At 38.6% G+C, this 19,921-nt stretch overlaps 1 protein-coding gene across 1 annotated transcript in view; it reads left to right on the top strand.

Moving 5' to 3' along the window:
• The window catches only part of SPON1 (spondin 1), a 177,989-nt gene that overhangs the window by 18,892 nt on the left and 139,176 nt on the right, over nt 1-19,921 (top strand). The window contains exon 3 of the mRNA XM_050335596.1: nt 16,255-16,388. Within this exon, the coding sequence (XP_050191553.1) occupies nt 16,255-16,388 (134 nt within the window). The remainder of the gene's footprint in view (nt 1-16,254; nt 16,389-19,921) is intronic.

The raw sequence follows: 19,921 nt of genomic DNA, 5'->3' as shown, positions 1-19,921 counted from the left end.
AGTACTTGCTGTTCTATAACTTTAATGATTATGTATCTCAATACAGTCAGTACTGGAGTAGAGGTTTCTTAGGGCATTGCCAGTGTTTATTCATTATTTGTCAGCCACACATCAGAGTTTTGTTCTCTTGGAGCTCATTTAATGGTTTTTTTTTCTTTTTTTTCTTCCTAATTTCACTTGTATGAGTAAAGCTGACTCTGCCTGTATGGGAAGCTTAATTATACCTGATATTGCTCAGTTTAGCCTGCTTATCACAAACTTATTTTAGTTAACCTACTGCTTTTTAAAGATGAAGAAAAGGGAGAAGGGGAGAGGGGACATAAAGTAGCAAATGAATAATGATAATGGAGAAATATTTTACACTGCAATCTCTCTCGAGCAATAGGTCACTTTCATAGGAAAATTAATTATCTATTTAATACCATTAAGTGAAGAATGCCTTTCTGGAAGCTTTAGGGAGGTACTTTAAATGGTTGCTAAGGCAGCAGTTTGGTCCTTTTTGCTGTCCTTTCACTCTGGCCCTTCTTTACATGATAGTGGGAATCCCAGATGTAGGAGTACAGCAAAAACCTCCCATTAGTAAACCACACCCCCCACCCCCACTAATCCTTCCTGTTAAGAAAATCTGTCCACACATTGTGATAAATCCCAGATTAAGATAATAATAAATGTTTTCTGCATTGGCTGCATGCATAGGACCAGTGAGTTTTTTGGGTGTTCAAAGTTTCTTGGCTTCCTTTAGATTCTTTCAGTAACCTAGTTTTATTGTCCATAAAGGTTATACAAAGTGCTTGTATGTATTAAATTGGGTTATGATATATTTAGACACTGGGATTATATAATAGCCTTAGTTTAAATACTGTATGTTCCAAGCAAGAATTTGGAACTTTTTCTCAGACGCTGTGTAAGGTTTCCCTAAAGGGTGAAAAAACCCTGTGTGCCACCTTCTCAAAACTCTCCGTATATTCATCTGTTTCTTTTCTTTTAGTCCATCTGATGCTCCTTTGATTACATTACTTGAAAAATGCATTAAACCCACATTATGAACAACCAGCTTTGCATGTGGTGCAGATGTTATGCAACTGCCAGCTCTCACAGGAAGAACATTGTGCACATCACAATGTGTTCTTGGGTTTCTAAATCCCCTTGCCCTCTTAACTGCTGACTGTGAGAGACACTGGGTATTTCTTCTTGGGAGCAACAAACCTGATACAACCTGTGTGAATGCTGGTCCTGGACCATTTCTGTTCATATTTTTACTTCTATACGTGTGATGTACACTAAAAACTTAGTTAAGCCAGAGCCAAATAAGGAAAACTTGCATAAATGTGGAAAGGAACATTACAAGATTAAAAACATGATAAAAATATAAAGGCAAGATCAAATACTGAACTCATTGCTGTTAAGATACTTGATTCTTGATATGTGCGTCTTGAATTTTGAGAAATCATGGCTAAATTTTTTTCCAGTTGAATTTTCTGTATCTTGTCCTAATGATTTTCTGTTGTCAGTGCTCCACATTTGCATTTACATTTATGGATATAATACAGCTTTCAAATGTGCTTTTACATTGTCTTTCTGACGAAGACTTCAAAGTTTTTTGGGTAAATTAAATTCCATAAACATTTTTGTCTAGAATGTGAATTTGTCTTAGCCACTTCACACAAGAGTAAATGTTGAAGGAACTTGCTCAAGATCACATATCACATTTCAGCCACTGCTAAACTTCAGGGGTTCTGCTCTTCCCATACAGTGTTTGCCTCCCAAGCCAGGAATGTTTAAATAGTCATCTGTCTTCTTGCATGTAAATACTGTCCATGCATGAAATAACAAATGTTTGTAAAATGCATAACATTCCAACCATGGGTGTAAAATGTGGCACAGAGATTTTAAAACACGGGAACACAGTCTAATTCTATCTATATGGTGAAAAACAGTTCCAGTAATAATAGCTGTTGTGCTGGTGTGTATCAAGGAGATAAGCAAATCTTTCCTACTAAAAGATTAAAGTGACAAAACCCCTCCAAATATTCTCTTAGCACTCTAGGCTTAGTCACTTAAACAAATAGATGTGTTTGGAGTCATACCATGTTTTAGTTCTTCCTGTTGCTGGCACGGAAACAGCAACATTTCCATGTAGTTTGGATTACTAAACTGGATGATGGTGTAGTTCCTACTGTGCTCTGTATAATATGGAAGTGTTGTGTTTTGGGTTTTTTTCAGTGAAAATAAGTAATAACCATCTCATCTTTAAATATGAATTATGGTCTTTAATTTTGATACTTCTCTAATTACATAGTTCATATTCTGGAGATTAGCTGCCATTTACAAGGTGTTGGTATCTCCTGCAAATTAGTTTTTCCTTTCTATCTAGTTGAATTTCTGACTTTTTTGAACCAATTTTTTTTAATCCTTCTTTGCTAGAGTTGTTTTGCAGTTGCATACATTATAGAATTGTTTTCTCTAGTACCTATGCAAAATTTCTACAATTACTCTTCAAAAGATGAAAAAAAAAAAAGCACAGAGAAATAACAGATCCAGAATGCTGTCTTGGAGCTTTATGCATCTTTTCATTGAAATTTATTGACAATGGTTCAGAATAACATTGAAACTCTCAAATGTCTCTGAACAAACACTGGTGTGACTGGTTATCCATAAATACTGAGGTAGATTTCCTATAGCAACAAAATTCGGCTCTAGGAGTGAAGGATGGCATGAAACTCCTCATGAGTACGAGCTGACCTGCAGGGCAATATTAAGTTTCTGCAGTGAAAATATGACTTATTTCTAGTGCTTCTGTGCTCATGTTCTGCAAATGCTTGGATAGACAGGTTAGACTATTTATGTCACTTATGCTGAAATTCTCGGATAAAAACTTTCACAGTTAAATCCTTCAGATTCTCTCAGATTTAGGGGGAACCAAGAAGAAAGGAACAGCTGTTTTTATTCCTACACACCAACACTTCACTGGTTGGAGAAGGTGGTATTGTCTGGACTCAGGTTTGGTGCTGCACTTTATAAGTGTTTTAGAGAGAAGTAAAATGTAAAAAATAAGTCATGTGACTGAAAAAAGCATTTTTTTCCAGGTTGGAAAAACTACCTGTAGCAGATTAAGTGTAGTAAAAAAAGGCAAGGAAGTGCAAAGACACATTTTGTAATACATATGAAAAATGAAAAACAGGAATTCATTGACTGTGTACTTCATAAAGTCACAGAGCAGTGTAGGTTGGAAGGGACCTTGAAACATCAACAGTCCAACAGTTCATGAGAGAGGGAACCTGGATTAGATTATCTAGAACCTTGTCTAACTAATTCTTGAAAATCTCCAGGGATGGGTTTTACCACATTCCTGTGGAGGTTATTCAACTGACTGATTGTTCTCATTGTAAAGAATTTTTTATCACAGAATCATAGGATATGCTGAGTTGGAAGGGACCCCCACAAAGAAAACGTCCTTACCACCCTCTTGGTCTGTGATTACATATATTGAATTTCCACTCACCCTAATAAAACTTCAAATAAAACAACTTTATTGTCTTGAAAACCCTATTCATAGGAATCAAATCCCTTTGGGACTGAGATAGATTTGAGGCTTTTTTCTGAAGGGTTTTGTGTTGCCATACATGATAAGTACACTATTTGAGTGGGAAAGTCCATTCACAGCCACAAAATGGACACACATAAAAAACCCTTTCCTTTCAAAACAAGACATGCCAAAGCATCATGAGACGAAAACTTAGCCTGATGCTTATATATAGGGCTGCTCTGGAATCTGCTTGCAGCTTTAGCTGTTCTGTGCCAGTGCAGTAAACATTAGCTTTTTATTTTGTATGCAGCTTGGCAGGCTGATGGAGGCAGGACATGTTCCACTTTCTTCCCCAGACTCCTAAATGCTCCTCCTGCATTAGACCAGGGCAGACCTGTTGGAAGAGACCCCACCAAGCTCTCGAAAAGAAATCTGGTCTGCCCACAAGACTCTTCTTTTTCCCAGGCTATGGCACTCTGTTGTCTGAGTGCAGTGTGTCTTTCTGAAGCAGAATCCTCCCATCCTGAAGGGGAGAAAGCATAACTTTTTGGTTTCTTGGAAATTCTTGGCAAGCAGGTTTAATTTGCTGGAAGGGTACTCAAAGTAATGTGAAATTAGGCTTTAGAGAAAGCCTTGGACAGAGCAGCAGGCAAGGGAATTGTTCATGAATAGACTGTGTAGTCTGTGATGTCCTCTAAGTAAGGAAAGAATTTGAGAATCTGTGCATCAGTAGATCATCAGCATATCAAAACTAAGGGGAGCCATAGCCTGGATTATTATCTCTTCACTCAGTCTGACGTTCAGACACGCACTCACACGCACACAAATTATGTGGTGGCTTTATAATTGCTCACAACTACTGTCAGTGCTGCCAGAAACCCTTCCTGACTTCCTGCAGCTCTTCTGCACGAGCAGTATTCCTGATCTGGCAGTTGATGCAAATTGTTAAGCGAAAGATTTGAGAGGTGGTTTGTTTTTTTTTTTTTTTTTAAAGGAGGTAAATGCCTTCTGAAGTTTATCTGCATAAAGCCTGTGGTTCCAGATCACCAGTATTTTTGCTGTAACTGTGGTTTTAGCAGTGGATTAAGTCTCTCAGAAACAGATTATGTTCTGTACACAGTCATCTGAAGGCTGACTGAGAATTTTGTGTGGAATCCTCTTGCGTTAGGCTGGGATGTATATTTTGGCACTGAGAGGCTCACAAGGAACATGAGTAGCACGTGTGCCAGAGCTGCTGATGCTTCAAAGCACCAAGCAGGACAATAATGCTATTAAAAATATGTATTTTCTGTAATCCCTAAATCCCTTCTTAAGTGAGGAGCTCCGGGTGAGGTAGCTATTCTTGGCACTATAGTCATAATGCTGAGTAGTGTAATATTTTCTGAAATGAAGGTTAAATGAAAAGCCTGAATGAACTAAGCCACTGAGAAGTGCTGATCTGGTAAAATGTGCAGACTCATAGTTTACTATGTATTTCAAATGACCTTCATCAGTTCTGGTGTACCCAAGAGCAGAAGAGTCACTTCCTTTGTACTTGACTACTAAATGCTGTGATGTTGTGTTGCAGAAAAAATGTCACCTCTAATAATAACATTATTATTGATTGCATTAGTAAAGAAGCCCAATCTAGGCTTAAGCCCAAATGTTGCACTTTGTACTCACAAAACTGTAATTAGAAAGGGTTCCTTTGGCCGGCAATTAACGCTCTGACAAGGGGAAAAGAGAGAATGGTGGAGGAGGAAGGCAGGCTGTTATCATTGCTCTGCAGGGAGCACCTGACACAGGAAGGTGCCTTCACTGGAAGAGCTGTGTATGTTGTTTGACCAGCCACTATAAAATTTCTCCCTTATCAGATGTTTTATGTGTCTCCTCAAATTTAACATTCCTTTTTCTTCCACCGACTGGCCCCGCAGCTGTGTTCTTATCTGGGATTTCGTTCCTGAAATAAAAATGCCAGTTCCTGGGTTTTAAATTGAACTGACAAAGAACCTGGAGTTCCTTGCCACAGAAATGTAAATGAGAAGTGCCCGTGTGAGGAGAAGATAAAGCTCCACCATAAGGTCTTCTCTGTGAGTCCACAGCAAATATTTCCCTAGCACTCACATTACTTTTGCATTGCTCATTATGGTGCTCAAGACCTTGGGAATGCACAATTGTGGCAACAGTACATGAATAATGATGATCTTATCAAAAAATAATGATGTAATGAGCTTCAAATGGAAGACACACCTCAGCAGTATCATTTAGGCTTTAGAAAACCACTGAAATGCAATAATTAGTAACTAATGACTTCCACCCAGTCCATGTGGTTTGCTCATCATATCAAGGTCAGATTTTCCAGGCTGCTCCTAGTTGAGATTTCTAGAACTGATGATAAGAATAGTGGGTTTAGGATTAGATTATTGTTTCTCTCAAGTATTGTTTCATTATGAACGTGAGTGTCAGGTTTTTTGTTATTTAAAATTCTTAACCATATGGGTGCTTAAAGCTGATTTTCAGGGCGAACAGAAATTCTGAACCACAGAATTTAAAATATATTATTGACTGGACTGGAATGGTGAGTAGAGGTTCTTACTAATACCTATTAGGCACAGTGAAGGCACATTCTGTCAAGCATTTATGGATGGTATTTTTGGGCAAAGAATTATATGCATTGACAGAAGTGAAGATGCAGGGGCTCAGGTAAGTAAAGGAGTTGCTGCAGAAATTGAATAAAATCCTTGTATTAGTATGAAAAGTTTCGCATAGTTGTGATAAATTAGGAATGTTCTGACAAGATTTTAATTTGCATTTAGCAAAAATGAAAATGCTGAGTTTTGCTCGTAGTCCTTCAACTTTCCACACACGTGTCCATAAACATAATTCTGATTTATCCTGGATTCAGTCCTGCCAGATCCTGAGTACTCTGCATCTGACTTCTTAATAGCCTTAAATCGTAGATTTAGCGTCAGACCTGGAAGTTGGTTTGGGTGCATATTTATAAATCTTTGGTTTGTGCTGAGACAGAAGGGATCTGAATGAATTCTGTATTATAGGGATTTGAAAAATGTGTATGTGGGAAATATGTATTGTTAGAGTTTGGTTTATGTGCATGTGTTTCTGCATTCAGGAGTGACCCACTGTGTCAACCAGGGATTATATGTGTGTGTGTGTATATATATATATATATATATATATATATATATATAGGCTGCCAAAGTGCTTATGGTGACTTAAACATAAATTCTTGACAGAGACCTGCTATAGGTGGCTGTTGTTGAGCCCTAGTTCAACACACAAGGCAAAACACAAGGCCAGGTCTGGCAAAGAGTCTCAGAGGTCTGTTTTGTCCCTTTTTAAACAAGGGACAAATTTGTGAGAGAAATAAATGCAGGAGTTCTGTTATTTGTTTTTAATTGAGCATTTTAAGAAACCCGAAGTTAGCACTCTTAGAACTGATGCAGATCTCAGTCCTGCACTAGCAAATCTATACTAGAAGGAATTCCTAATGTTTAAGGGAAATTTTTTAGTCTTCTGTCTCTACAGAAAGAAACACAAGTATATTGACCCTTTTAATGGAGTATAATGGTTTTCACAATTTTTTGGTTGGTAGAACTTTTCATCCAGATATAATTTCCAGTCAGAAGTAGAAATCCATCATGAGTGGCAAAAGGACTTGAACATGGGTGAGGGAAGAAGGTTCAAGTGTCTGAGTCATTAGAACAAAGACTGTAGGAGGGAGTTTTGTAGCCCTAAAATGTGCTTCTCCATGCAGCAACAGTCTGTTTCAGGATAGATTTCACTCAGCCTCTTCCTCTTGAATCCCTCTGCTCCGTAAAACTATTTAAACACTTCCCTGGAACAGCAGGGAAGAGGCTGGCTTTGTATCTTGTGGAGGGGAAAGTCATCAAAATAAACAGAGCAGAGATTTGAAGACACATCAGGGCTTTCATTCCCTGACTGTCAGGGCAGTTTTTCCCCTTGGTTCAGTATATACATGAGGTAGAAGAGTTTAGAAAAGAGACTGGCTGAAGGCTGCTCATTTTGTGAAATCTCACACTGACAGTGAACTGCCTGATTCAGAACGGATTTGTGAACCTACATCTTCCATATCAGAAGCAGAGTCTTCCATGCTGGTCCCAGAGCACGCTCTAAATACAATGTCTCTCAGCTTTTACAAGAGAAATAAGTAAATAAGGTTTGTCTTCTGATCCCAGTGTGCAGCCAAATGAAAATGCAAGTTTCTTTTTTTTTTCTCCAAAGAAAGGTAATTTTTTAGCACTGTTTAAATTTCCTTTTAAATTAATTGTCTCACAATCCCTGGAAACACTGAAAAAGTACTCTTGTGTAAAAGATGCAATTGTCAAACTGCAGCTCTGCCAGATTTGTTTTTGTTCTGCTTCCCGGGTTCTGTGGGCATCAAGCTGGGAGATCTTTGGCTCTTCTTTCTACACAGTGGGCCATCTCAACTTTATGACTTCCACGAATTTCCCTGGCTTAAATTCTACTCGATTCTCCAAGCTACTTTTCCATTTCATTTGGGCTCTTGGCACGTCACAGAGCAGGCTAAAGGTCTGGAATATCGTACCTAATCTCCTCCCAGAGAACTTCCCTTTGTGGAGGCTGAGACCCATTAGAGGTCTGACAAGCTGTTAAGGGCAATAAGTGTGTTTTCATAGAGGATTTAATGCGTTGTTTTGAAAAAGGATCTCAGTGTCCACGTCCCTGCTTTACAACTGAGGGACAGACCACACTGAAATGATTCAAGGGAGGTTGCTCAGCAATGCAGGTCACGTCTCACTTCCAGCCAAGTGTTGTCTCCACATTGCCTTGCTTTGTGTCACTTTCCTTTATGAGGCTGCAAAAGCATTTATTTCTTTGCACAACCTTCCAGTGCCTTTTGTCTACCCAGAAAGTCAGATTAAAATGCGCTCCTTAGTATCAGGTAGTTAATTGAATTATATATAGCTAGGTGAGATGGTGGGAAATACATTTAACAGATGACAGAAGTTTTCTCTCTTTCCAAAGAAATATGTGTATTATGGACTTGAGTGAAAGGTCCTAACTGTACAGACTGCACAAGAAATACACAAAATCCTTAAACTTTTACTGCTTTCAAGTGATTGTTATCTAAAAATTATTGATTGTGAGATTGATTTCTATACAATATCCTATTCAGCAAGTGATGTTTCTCCCAGGCTAAAGCACTTGAGAAATCATCTATCAAACGTTATTTTTTTCCCTCTCTGAAAGTTTTTTACTAGACTGAAATAGTGCCTATTTTTTTGCCAAATAAATGGTGTTCATACTGAACGAATTTGACAACAAAACAGTGATTATAAATTATTTCTCTGTAGAAGTACTCCACAATAAATTCTGCATGTATCTTTGTTTATTGTTTGGTTACAGTCTTATCTGATATGAGTGTGTTAGTTTTGTAATCTTGGAAGAACTGTTTGCACTCTGATCTCTCCATTACAAGGAAGAGAGAAATGAGAAATCCATGAGAGCCAGTGAGAACCCTAAGTGGCTGTGCTCCTTTTTTTTATTTATTTTTCAATATGGGACCTTATTTTCTTTGGCTGCTATTTTGGGTTGGCCTTGGCTCACGTGTAGGGAACTGGTTAAAGGACTGCTCTGATTAATGCTGACTCTGTTCCCAGGGGACCAGCTAAGGATCATCACAGCAGAGCCTTGATCTTTGTCCCCATCATCCTCACCAGTTATTAGTCTGTTTTAGGGCTGCAATGGGACAGTTCTACTTCCTAATCCTTGGGACAGAGTTTTGGAAGTCAAATTTCTTCATTTTCGTTTCACAGTCATAAAATTTACCCTTTTTTCATCTGCTGTTTCAGGCTTCATAATTTAAATTATATTTGGACCATAAAAAAACCTCTCTCATTTCATAGAAAAGCAAATTCATTCCTTCAGCTACTTGCTGCCTGAATATAATGGAAAAAACCCTATAACCACAAAGTTCAATTGGTCAGCATAGAGTCCGACCTCAGTAAATTTACTCTAGATTTAGGTCTAACTTGATTAAACTGTACATCGAAGCGAGCCAAAAGTCCTGTTTCTCTGAAACTGAACTTTTCAATCTTTCCCAGAGTCCTCACGCATCATTTCAAATGTTGCAAAAGGAGCTGTGCAGACTGGACACAAAGCAGTGAGAATAAAGTTAAGCCTTTTGTCATGCAAAGCACAGACTGACTCGTCGCTTTTGTGCAGAACATCACACCAAGTTCCTGTACACAATTTACTCGCTCTGCTGTCCCTGATGCTGTGGCTGATTTGTATGCTCTGATGCTCGTGCCAGGGCACTCTCTTTGGCAAGAGCCAGCTGGTGCACCCTGAATCTTTATGTGCCAAGGTGTGAAAAGCAAGTTCAGTCTTCAGAATAATTCCCTGTTCCTGATGTGTGTTGTTGGATAGTATTGGATGCATCAAGAAACCAGAAGATGTGAAGGGATTTCAGAAGATGATACTGTTTACAAAGATGTTGTCCTTTCCCTGCTGGAACTTAGTGTTTGCAAACTGCTTTTTAAACATGGAATGAGAGAATTGTTCCTTATTGAAAGTGAATTTTCTTTTTTAAAGAGAAGCTGTTGATGGAAACGAATGAGATTTATAGCTCTGAGAATAATTACAGCTTTCTGTGCCTGATATAGTTTCTCTGTTATGTTACCTGGGAAAAGCTGGATTATCTGTCAAAAAAACCCTAGTAATATAATCTGATAAAGTAGCTTGAATCAATTTACCAGACTGTTTTCATAGAGATGTTGATGTTGAAGTCAAGGAGAAAACTTCATAGGAAATGAAGATTACACTTACTGAGGTGAAACTTTCTCAATTCACAACAAGCCATGTTCATTCACCTCTTGACTGTCATGGACAGCATTTACTTAGCTAGCCATTTTCAATTTACAAGCATAAGCCTTCAGTGTAAGCTTTATAATTCAGGATGTTATTGCTGATTAAGTTAATTAGGAATCATTCCAAAGCAAGAAAAATATGCAATATAACATTTTACGTTTACTAAATGCTGTCAAGTTACTTTTATCTGTTTCAATATACATAATCCCTTTAATCTTTTCATACATATCAAATCAAGTGGAGAAGAAACAGCTGATTTGTGGAGCTTTCCATAGTCAGTCTCAGGCAGGAAAGGCTGTTCAGTGTAAAAGTTGACAGTGCTGTCTCTTTAGTGCACTTCTTCCTCCTTTTGTTTGAATTGCAGCTTAGAACAGCCCCTGCTGCCTGCCCTACAGTAGGTATAATATAGTTCTTAGGTTTGTTTAGACTGAAAAGCGACATGGAAGGAGATTCTCAATAGCAAAAATTTTTGGGACACTTTAATGCATCAGATTGCCATATAGGATTATCTCAGTAGCTTTTTTCCTTCTGGTCATCCAACACAGCCTTTTTTGCAATGAAAACACTCTCTGGTGTCCAGCTGGGCAGAATTAAAATACCTTCCTTTAGAACATCTCACACACAGACATTTGGTTTGGTGTTTGTTTTTACGTTTTGTTGTGGGTTTGGGGTTTTGTTTGGTTTGGGGTTTTTTTATTTTATTTCTTGGAAGATGATTTATAAATCCCTTGTTTTTTTCCTCTTCTTTCCCTAATGTACTTCAAAGAACTGATCTGAGTGCCTAGCATCATACTTTGTGGAACTGGAAAGGGTCCTTTCCCTTCCCCTCTCTCTCCCCTCATGGTTCCTACTACCTTGTGACTGGGATGGAAAACAAACAGCACGAGGACAGGTAGATGGAGAGCACAGAAATGGTGCTGATGCTGCTCTCACAGAACTTACCATCATGTCATCTAGTGCTTTTCATCTTTACTTGATAAAGTATGTTCTCAGGTAATGATTGCAGAACTAAATTTGATTTCTTAATTAGCAGCATCGTGGGACACGTACCTAAAGTTTGTGCTGCAAGATGCCAGAACGTAGTGACAATCTCAGAGTGTGTGTTAGCAATGCCTTTCTTCCATAGGTCTGCACTGTTCTCAGTGTTCCAAGGAGTGGCTGGTTATCAGGCAGCTCCAGCCCTCTGGTGCATTGCTAGAGATGGCAAATCTTACTGAGAGCCCAGCAGTGCTCAGTGATTCCGTATGGCTTTGTATCATGGTCTGCAGCAAGGCTGATTACTGACACTGCATAAAAAGTCCCACTTCTGATTCTTCTCATTCTGAGCACAGAATCTGAAGAAAATAATATGTCCTTTGGTCAAAGACTATGGTCATGTGAAGCATATCTTTGAGGTAAGTTTTTTAAACTGACTTTGTACATCGTTAATTTTACATTCCATATAATAATCACTGTTCTGGATTAATCCCTAAAGGCCAAATATTATTCCTGTTATGTAGACCCAAAGTTCTTTTTATAGTTGGAAAGTTTCCTCAGGGAGGAGAAGACAGTTTTGCAACATTCTGGAAGTCACGCTTTGTATTAGCTCTTCCAAAGAGGAAAACTGACAAAGTCACTTATCTTGTGAACTTTAGATTGGCTTCTTTTTTTTTTTTTTTTTTAATTCAGTTGTTCCAGTAGAATGCAGCTGTTTCAGTGGGTGGAAAGTGATGATGTGTCCACAGAACAAGAAATGGTGCTGAAGATCCTAGCCAGTGGTTTTAACTAAGGAAGTGGACACAAGCCAGTAGAGGATTTATGTAACTTCATCTCCTTTTGTACTTGATACTAATCCCTTTCTTTGTGATGAATATAATTTTGAATTTTTTAAATTTTTTTAAATACTGATATAAATTTAGTGTTAAAGTGGTTAACTACCCTGTTTATCTGACTAACAGTTTATAGAAATCAGAAACAGATAGCAAGCTCTTTCCCTCAGCATGAAATGTTCCAGTTCTGAGAAAACCACTTGTTCTTCTGTTTAACAACTCAGCAGTTATCCAGTCCTGCTTTTCAGGAACACCCAAAACTTGTCCTCAACCTCATCAATGTTTGGAATATGCAAAGAATGCAAGACTGAGCCTGGAGCTGGTAAATTTTCCCTCATAATATCCTTACTTTTATGTTTGCGGATTTACCCAGGTTCAGCCAAATTTTACTTGCTGTGATACTCGATCAGATCTTGGTTAACTCCAAGGATCTAACTCAGGATTTACAGTGTTTTCCCTGAAGGAGTAAATTGGTCCAATAATACTACAACAATAATGGGCAAAAACCCCTCCACAAGAAAAACTGGATAGAATATTAAAACCCAATGTCATTGCATTTGTGGATTGGAAGGAATTAATCACATAGAGATCCCCCCCTCTGAGGCCTCAGACTCTTTGGCCAAGTGTTTATTTTTTGTTTTTAGGGTTTGTGTCCAACATGTGGGTCATTTGCTGGCCCATTCCTGAAAATGTAAGGCTTCCCATTACAGATAACCTGGGGTTTAGAAGCTGTAATTTTGCAAATGCTACACTTTAATCCGTGTGCCTTTCCCCTGCCAATTCTTTCCTTCACGCCTGTGGTCTGACTTGACTCCAGAAGAAAAAGCAGGATTGTATTATGTGTCTCTTTTTTATCCCCCTACAGTTGGCCAGGAGACTATTGCTTTTCTCCTGTGTTGCATGTGAGTGGAATAATAGCATCCACCACCTTAAAATATCATGTTTGGTAATCCTGCTGTATCAATCAGGAACCCTTTCTTATTGCTCCTAAGAACTTTATATAAAGGATAGAACCTCCATGGATATGGAAAAAACCCACAAAAATCATCTTCTTAGCAGAGGCATTTGAGATAGTTTTATATTTATCTGAAATGCTAGAATCTGGACAGTTCTGAGTTTTCTACTGTATCATAAATTAGCTTTAATCATCTCAAATCAACTGACATTTGAGCCTTTCCAACTAATTTAGGAGAGCTGCACTGTATTCTGTCAACACCAGGAGTCTTTATTGAGAAAGCTTTCAGTCTAATTTTTCTTCAAAGGAACACTTTTTGGAAGACATTATTTTATGGTCAGGTTTTTCCAGTAGACACTTATTGCATAAGTCTTCTGCTTTGATGGTTAGTGATGCAGGAAGTCGTGATGTAGCCTTGAGGCCCAGCCATTTCCTGTTCTCCCAGGATTATATTCTAAAAATCCAACCAGAACTTTTGAATTACTTCATTATAGGCATCTGTATTCCTTGAGAAAATTCCTTACGTGCTGAGTGGCAGGAATTAGGTAGGGAAAAGAAGTACAAAATATGGCTGTGTTTCCATGTTCATTTGTTGCAGCTGGAAAGGGGCCTGGATGTGCTCCAACCTAGTGACTATCTAGAATTCAAACAGATATTTCCAGGTTCTGCTTTTGCAGTAGTCAGAAATTTGACTTGTGATGACTACTCAGAGTTGTTACAACTCCTCACAACTCCTTCCTTAAGTATTAGTTGTTGGGTTTGGGTTTGGTTTTGGGATTCCTTGTGATTCCATTCATTGTTTGTGGGGGTGAAAAGCAGGATTGATTCACCTGGAGGTAAGAATTTACCAAACACGCAAATGCATCACAGATGAGTCTGCAGTGATGGCTGCTGGAGGAATGATCTTTAGGGACAAAAAAGTAGCTAAGTTCTCACTAACTGAAAGCAGCAACTCTGTACTCAACAGAGCATGGCTTTGTTTCACTTGGGCTTCTCGAGAAACGTTCACTGATGGAGTGTGTGTCAGGCAAGAGCTAAACTAGATCTGGAAGATTTTCCTTGGTCACTGTTGAATAGCTTGTGTCTGATGAGTTGTGTTTATACATAGCTGACATTATCTAACCTTGACCTGAATTGAACATATTTTTGAAGTTTTTTAGGGGGAATGTGAGTTATACTGCAGCAGAATCTTGCATCTGATAAGAGAATATGGAGCTTGTGTAACTTCTAGAGTAATTTGCAATATTTCTGTTTCTCCAGAAAAGCTGTCCTTTTTAAGAATTTTCTGATGACCTTCTAGGAGCCTTTTCAGTGGGAATTATCACACTTTTGTGTAATGTGCAGTAGTATTTTATTGTGTGTGAGGTGGTATAAAATCACCCATTCTTCTCTCAGAGCTTCCACTAAAATTGGGTTCTGAATGAAGAATGAATTACCCTGAGATATGGATAAAAGGTCAATTGATATAGTCCTGAAATAGTTGAGGCAACCTTTCTGAGAGATAAGTAGACAGTTTTATTTCTTTATTTTACTGTTGCAGGAATAAGGCAGACTGAATAAACACAATCGATGGCCGAGACAGAATTGCAGATTAGGGATTTCTTGATGCTCAAGTTAAACGCATTAAATTGTGTCCAGTGGAAGTAGAAACTGTGCAGTCAGCTTAAGCCTGCACTAGATCCCATGCTTCCCACAGCTTCATGTTAATTAAACTCCAGCAAATGTGCACATTGTGTTTGGTTACGCAGATTCTGCGAAGCGTTAAAAAACTTGCAGAATATTAATGGCTTAAAATTTAAAACTCGTTAACTGTTGCCCTATTGACCAGCTAAATAGAGTTTCTCAGCACTCCTCTGGGCCACTGCTGCTTCACTCTGCCACGGAAATACAGAAATGTTTGTTGGCTTGGCTAAAAATGTTTGGGACTGCTGGTGGTATCATTGGGTAAGATAGAGAGCGTGCCTGCTCACTGGAGCAGATCTGGTGAGACTGTAGAAATTGTCAATTTTTTACAATGTAAAGTAGGTTGTTTTGTGTTTTTTTTTTTTTTGTCCAAATGCTTGTTTAAACTTATGCTGACTGCCTGAAGATTTTTTTTTTAAATTGTTATTCGGTAGAAGGGTGTGCGTTGTTATTAGAACCAGAATTCTGTAAAAGCAACTTCAGAGTTGAATCATGTGATAAATTGATAAATACAGCTTCTTTCTCAACATGGTAGCTCATTGCCTGAATCTTGACCCAGTGCAGTGTGAATTGCAGCTTCATTGAATGACAGGGGAACCAGTGAGCAAGTTTGAAGAGAAATTTTGCAGTATCACAGCATTGCCTGTTTCCAAATAAAACTTAGCAGTTTCTGATGAAACTTCTTTGAGATCTGACGAACAGAAGGCTCAAAGTACAATCCATGAGGCACATATGTAGTGAGAAAGCTATTTTGTCATGGCACCTTTGAGTAAAATCCTTAGAACACCAGTTCCAAATCAGCCTCTCTGGTTTCTGACTTAAACTTTTCTGTTGAACATCAATCAATCAAAAAAGGAGAAGTGTCTGCAGTTTGGGCTAAATAATGGACTCTGAATTATAAATTATTATGATCCACATATTACCTCTTTTGACCTGGACAGTCTTTTGATACCTTAAGAATAGTATTGTTTAAACAAATGCTGGTTTAAAAAGCAAGCAAAGAATAAGTGAACAGAAAGCTCTTCTTCTCTAGCATGTTCAATCTGTCCTAACCAGCTGATTGCTGTAGTATTAAAAAAAATATCTTGGAATTATAAATAATTTTGGTTTTTAAATGTATAAATATTTGCAGGAAACTCCAGTAATCAGGATCAACATAAAGGGTTATTTGCAGCCATGCTCAGAAAGGTCTGGATTCTCTTCACCTAGAACTGAATTATTGTTCTGCCTTTATTTTGTGAACCTTTTGTTTTCAATTCAGCGAGCAATCTGCATGTTATAAATAAATTTACTGAAGTACTGCTGAGCTAAGCAGAGGATATTATAAATATTCCACTCGGAGAAAACATGAACTGACAAAACATACTCGAGAGACACTGGCTATGTATATGTCCTTATCTTTTCACCATCTTCTCTTGCAATTTCCCTAGATCATAGATGAGGAAGAAACACAGTTCATGAGCAATTGTCCTGTTGCTGTGACTGAGAGCACACCCCGGAGGAGGACGCGCATTCAGGTGTTTTGGACGGCTCCTCCTGCAGGGACAGGCTGTGTGATCCTGAAGTAAGTATTTTAAGGCATATTAAAACTAACAGTTAAAATGAAATTCAGTTGATAAGTCTAATATTTATTGGATTGAGAACGAACGGAGTTCTTAAATTCTTTTTTTCTCCTTGACACGCTGGGTCAAGTTTAGTTGTGCTTGCACAGTGAAATGTTAGCAATTTAAAGCCTAAATATTCAGAAGTTACTCCAAGCCTTCAGTCAGCATTGAATCAGAAACCCTAACTGAACTTGTTAGGCTCTCAGCCATTCTTTTCACATAAGAATCAAGAAAGAAATATTAATTTTTACGATCAAAACTGCATCCATCTTGGCTGGGACTCAGGCGAAAAACATGATCTTAGCAGAGATGAAAAATAGGAACATTCTGCAGAGTCAGGATTTTCTGAATGGACCTTTATCAGTAAAAACAGATCTGTTTGTTTAGAGGTGAATGTTTTTGGTTTAGAGCCAGTGATCATTCACTGATGTTTTAGTTCACACTAGCACGTGTATTCATGCTTTTTAAGCAATAGACAGAGGTAACACCATGTAGGTGAACTTTGCTTTAGGTGCACTCATTTGTCTGTAGGACCATGAAGAGTGCCAGAGAAACATTGCCCTGTCTCTTAAGACTTGGCTTGCTGGATTTAATAGGACAGATCGGTCAAATATGCATGGACAATCGGGATTTCTTTGCTTGCTTTGAATCCACGTGTGGGAAAAGCCTTTGAAATTGCCAAGATTTGCCCTGCAGCAGGCCAAAGAATTTCAAAGAGTCTTATCAGGACTGGGATGCCTTTAAGTGACACAAAACGTTTAGGCTTTTAAGGGAGGGCTGTCACAAACGTTCTGCTGAAGATAGCCCAGACCATTCAGAAAAATGTGTTATTAAAATCACCGTTGATTTCTGAACGGGTTGTGAAATTACCACCAGCAAAAATGGCCCATGGCTGCTTTCCTCTCTCTCTGTGCTTCACTTGTCTGCTGATGGGCACAAAAGAAAGACACCCTCCTCTTCCACATCTGTGAGGGTGATCTAGTCCCAGCTCTTACACTGGCTGTGGAACAATCTCAAATCTTTTCCAGTTCTACTTGCTGCCTCTCACTTTCAGTAAAACAATTTTGTTTAAAAATCACTTGGTTTAATGTGCAAGAAAGCCATTCAGGAATACACTTCCAGCCTTTTCTTAAGCTCAGCACAGGCAAGTTTACATCAGGCTCTGCAGTAAAACTGTGAAACCTGCTGCTTGCTGCACGGCGAGACAAGTTGGGTTAGAAGTTTATAGATGGAATTTTTCAAGACTTCCTTTGGCAATCAGGAAGATTCTTCAGTGTTGCTAAGCTGTTTATCAGTAAAGCTCCTTGGTCTTCCCCTCAGGACTGCCCTCCTCTTGGCTGCATAGCAAATATTGCTTGAGGTGCTTTACTACTTAAGTAAAGTAATAATAAGGTGATGGTGTTTTATAGAGCCTTTTAAAAAAGACAAGATTTAAACTTTAATCCAGTAATGATATGCAACAACCCAAACTGATGGATTCCCCACACACACACGAATTGTTGTCCTAAATAAAATTGCCATTAGCAAAATAAATTAACACAGACCTATACTTTTCTCACTGAACTGAAACATCTGTGGCTGAAGTCGGTTGAGGGGGCCTGCCTGCCTGCCTGCCTGGGTCTTACCAGCAAAGGAATGCAGTAAAGTACCAGCAACTGCAGGATCTGGATGAGTGTTTCTTCTCTCTCTTCTCTGCTAGTCAGGTCCTGGTGGATGTTCAACACTCTGATCTTTCCCTCCGCAGTATTTTCAGTATTGCAGTTAAATTAGCTGACTGCCCCTGGTTCCCATAATCTGTTTGGGAAGCTGAAACAACATCTTGGAAATTTAGGTTCATGGGGAAAGTAAAATTTTGGTGTTATGACCACCTATTTACAGATTGCTGTGGGCATCTTTGGTATCTACATGCTCCTGAAAAGTGGAAGGAAGTTCAGTACTTTCCAGTAAAAATTATGTGAAAAATGTAAGCTTCCTCCCAGTGATTGCTTTATTGACCTTGGAGGATAAGTAATAACTTTAGTCCCAAGGACAGTTCAAAAAAAGAATGAAACAGTGGCCATTAGTAAGAGTTGCTGATGCCAGAAATTAACATCCTAACGTGGTATTTGTTTTTGCTGCAGTGCAGTCCTCTGTGGCACCTACGCAGCAGTCTGATGAGGTTTTGGCATTAACAACATTTACATTTTCTCTTCTGTATGTAAAGCTTTGATGGCACCTGAATTAGAGTTTGCCTTCAGCATTCTTTATAAACCTTCCTTGTGGTCAGCTCCCGTAAAATAGCTTGGAAATGTTGGATGCAATTTTCATAGTTATTCTATATGATAAAAACAAAAGTCTAAAAGCAGTTAGTGTTTTAAATAGTTAAGTCCAAACTCACCATGGAAAAATTCTGAAACCTTGAACTTTAGAGGAAACAAACCCTCTGTATTTTTCGTTCTTCTCTCTATGATGGACGTGCAAATATTTTTTTATTATTATCAACACATATCTGTTTCAATCCTTGGATCCTTACTTTTGTCTTAGAATTTCCAAAACAAAATGGCAACATTCTGGAGCCCATTCTGAATCATAAGAATATACTTTTTCACTATGTCCTTGTCTCCTGGCTTCAATATGTAGACAAGTTAAATGCAGTCACAAGTTAAACATAGTTCATCCATAAAAACTTATTACAGTTTTAGTGCCAAATAATGGGGTTTTTCCAGATTTATAGTGGTATAATTAAGTACAGACTCTTCCAGGAAGCTTTTCCTGGACTAGCACTGAGGCCTGGGACCGGCTATTTTTCTGCAGTTTGTGACGTCTGATACCTTTGATGGCAACACTTGATTGTTCAAATTTGGCTCGGTAGTCTTCCCAGTGCTTTCCAGGCATATATAGTGCACGTGGTCAGTTTGGCAGTGAAAAGCATAAAGTGACACAGAGAAATGATAATCTGTATTTCTAGGGTTCAGTAAGAATCATTTGGCACGAGCACATGTGTGTGCAATCCTAACTTTCTGGGTGAGTGCGGGAAACAAAATTTAGGAGAATAAGCATATTTGAATTTGGCTTACTATCACTACCTTGCTTTCTAAAACACCTCTTTCTGTGTGAAGACTTAGAATTGGGAGTCAAAAAAAAAAAAAAAAAAGAGAGAAGGAAATAGATTAACTTACGATGTAATTGCTTAGTTGAGAATAATTCATTCATTCTCTTCGTTCCCAATAAGTGAGGACAGTGAAATACCCTAAAGGTGCAAATCTTTCCAGACTGCTGAAGCTGCCAGTACCGAATGCGCTCCCAGGATGCAAACATTTACCCACACACTCCAGCCTATGCTTGAGTTGCGCTGAAGACACAAGATAAAAGGCTTTGCTTACATGTTACACGCTGCTTGGGAGACCCTCAAGCTTGAAGCCCTCTCCACTCGCCTGAGGTGTGCTCAGAACACTGCGCAGCTAAATCCAATTACGGGAAGGTACACAGACACTCCAGCATGGAGCGGTTCTTA

The sequence above is a fragment of the Myiozetetes cayanensis genome, unplaced genomic scaffold (genome assembly GCF_022539395.1).
Source record: "Myiozetetes cayanensis isolate MyiCay16 unplaced genomic scaffold, myiCay2020 scf6-25, whole genome shotgun sequence".
Lineage (NCBI taxonomy): Eukaryota > Metazoa > Chordata > Aves > Passeriformes > Tyrannidae > Myiozetetes > Myiozetetes cayanensis.
Note: the sequence above shows the minus strand (reverse complement) of the source record. Positions and strands in the feature narration are given on the sequence as shown.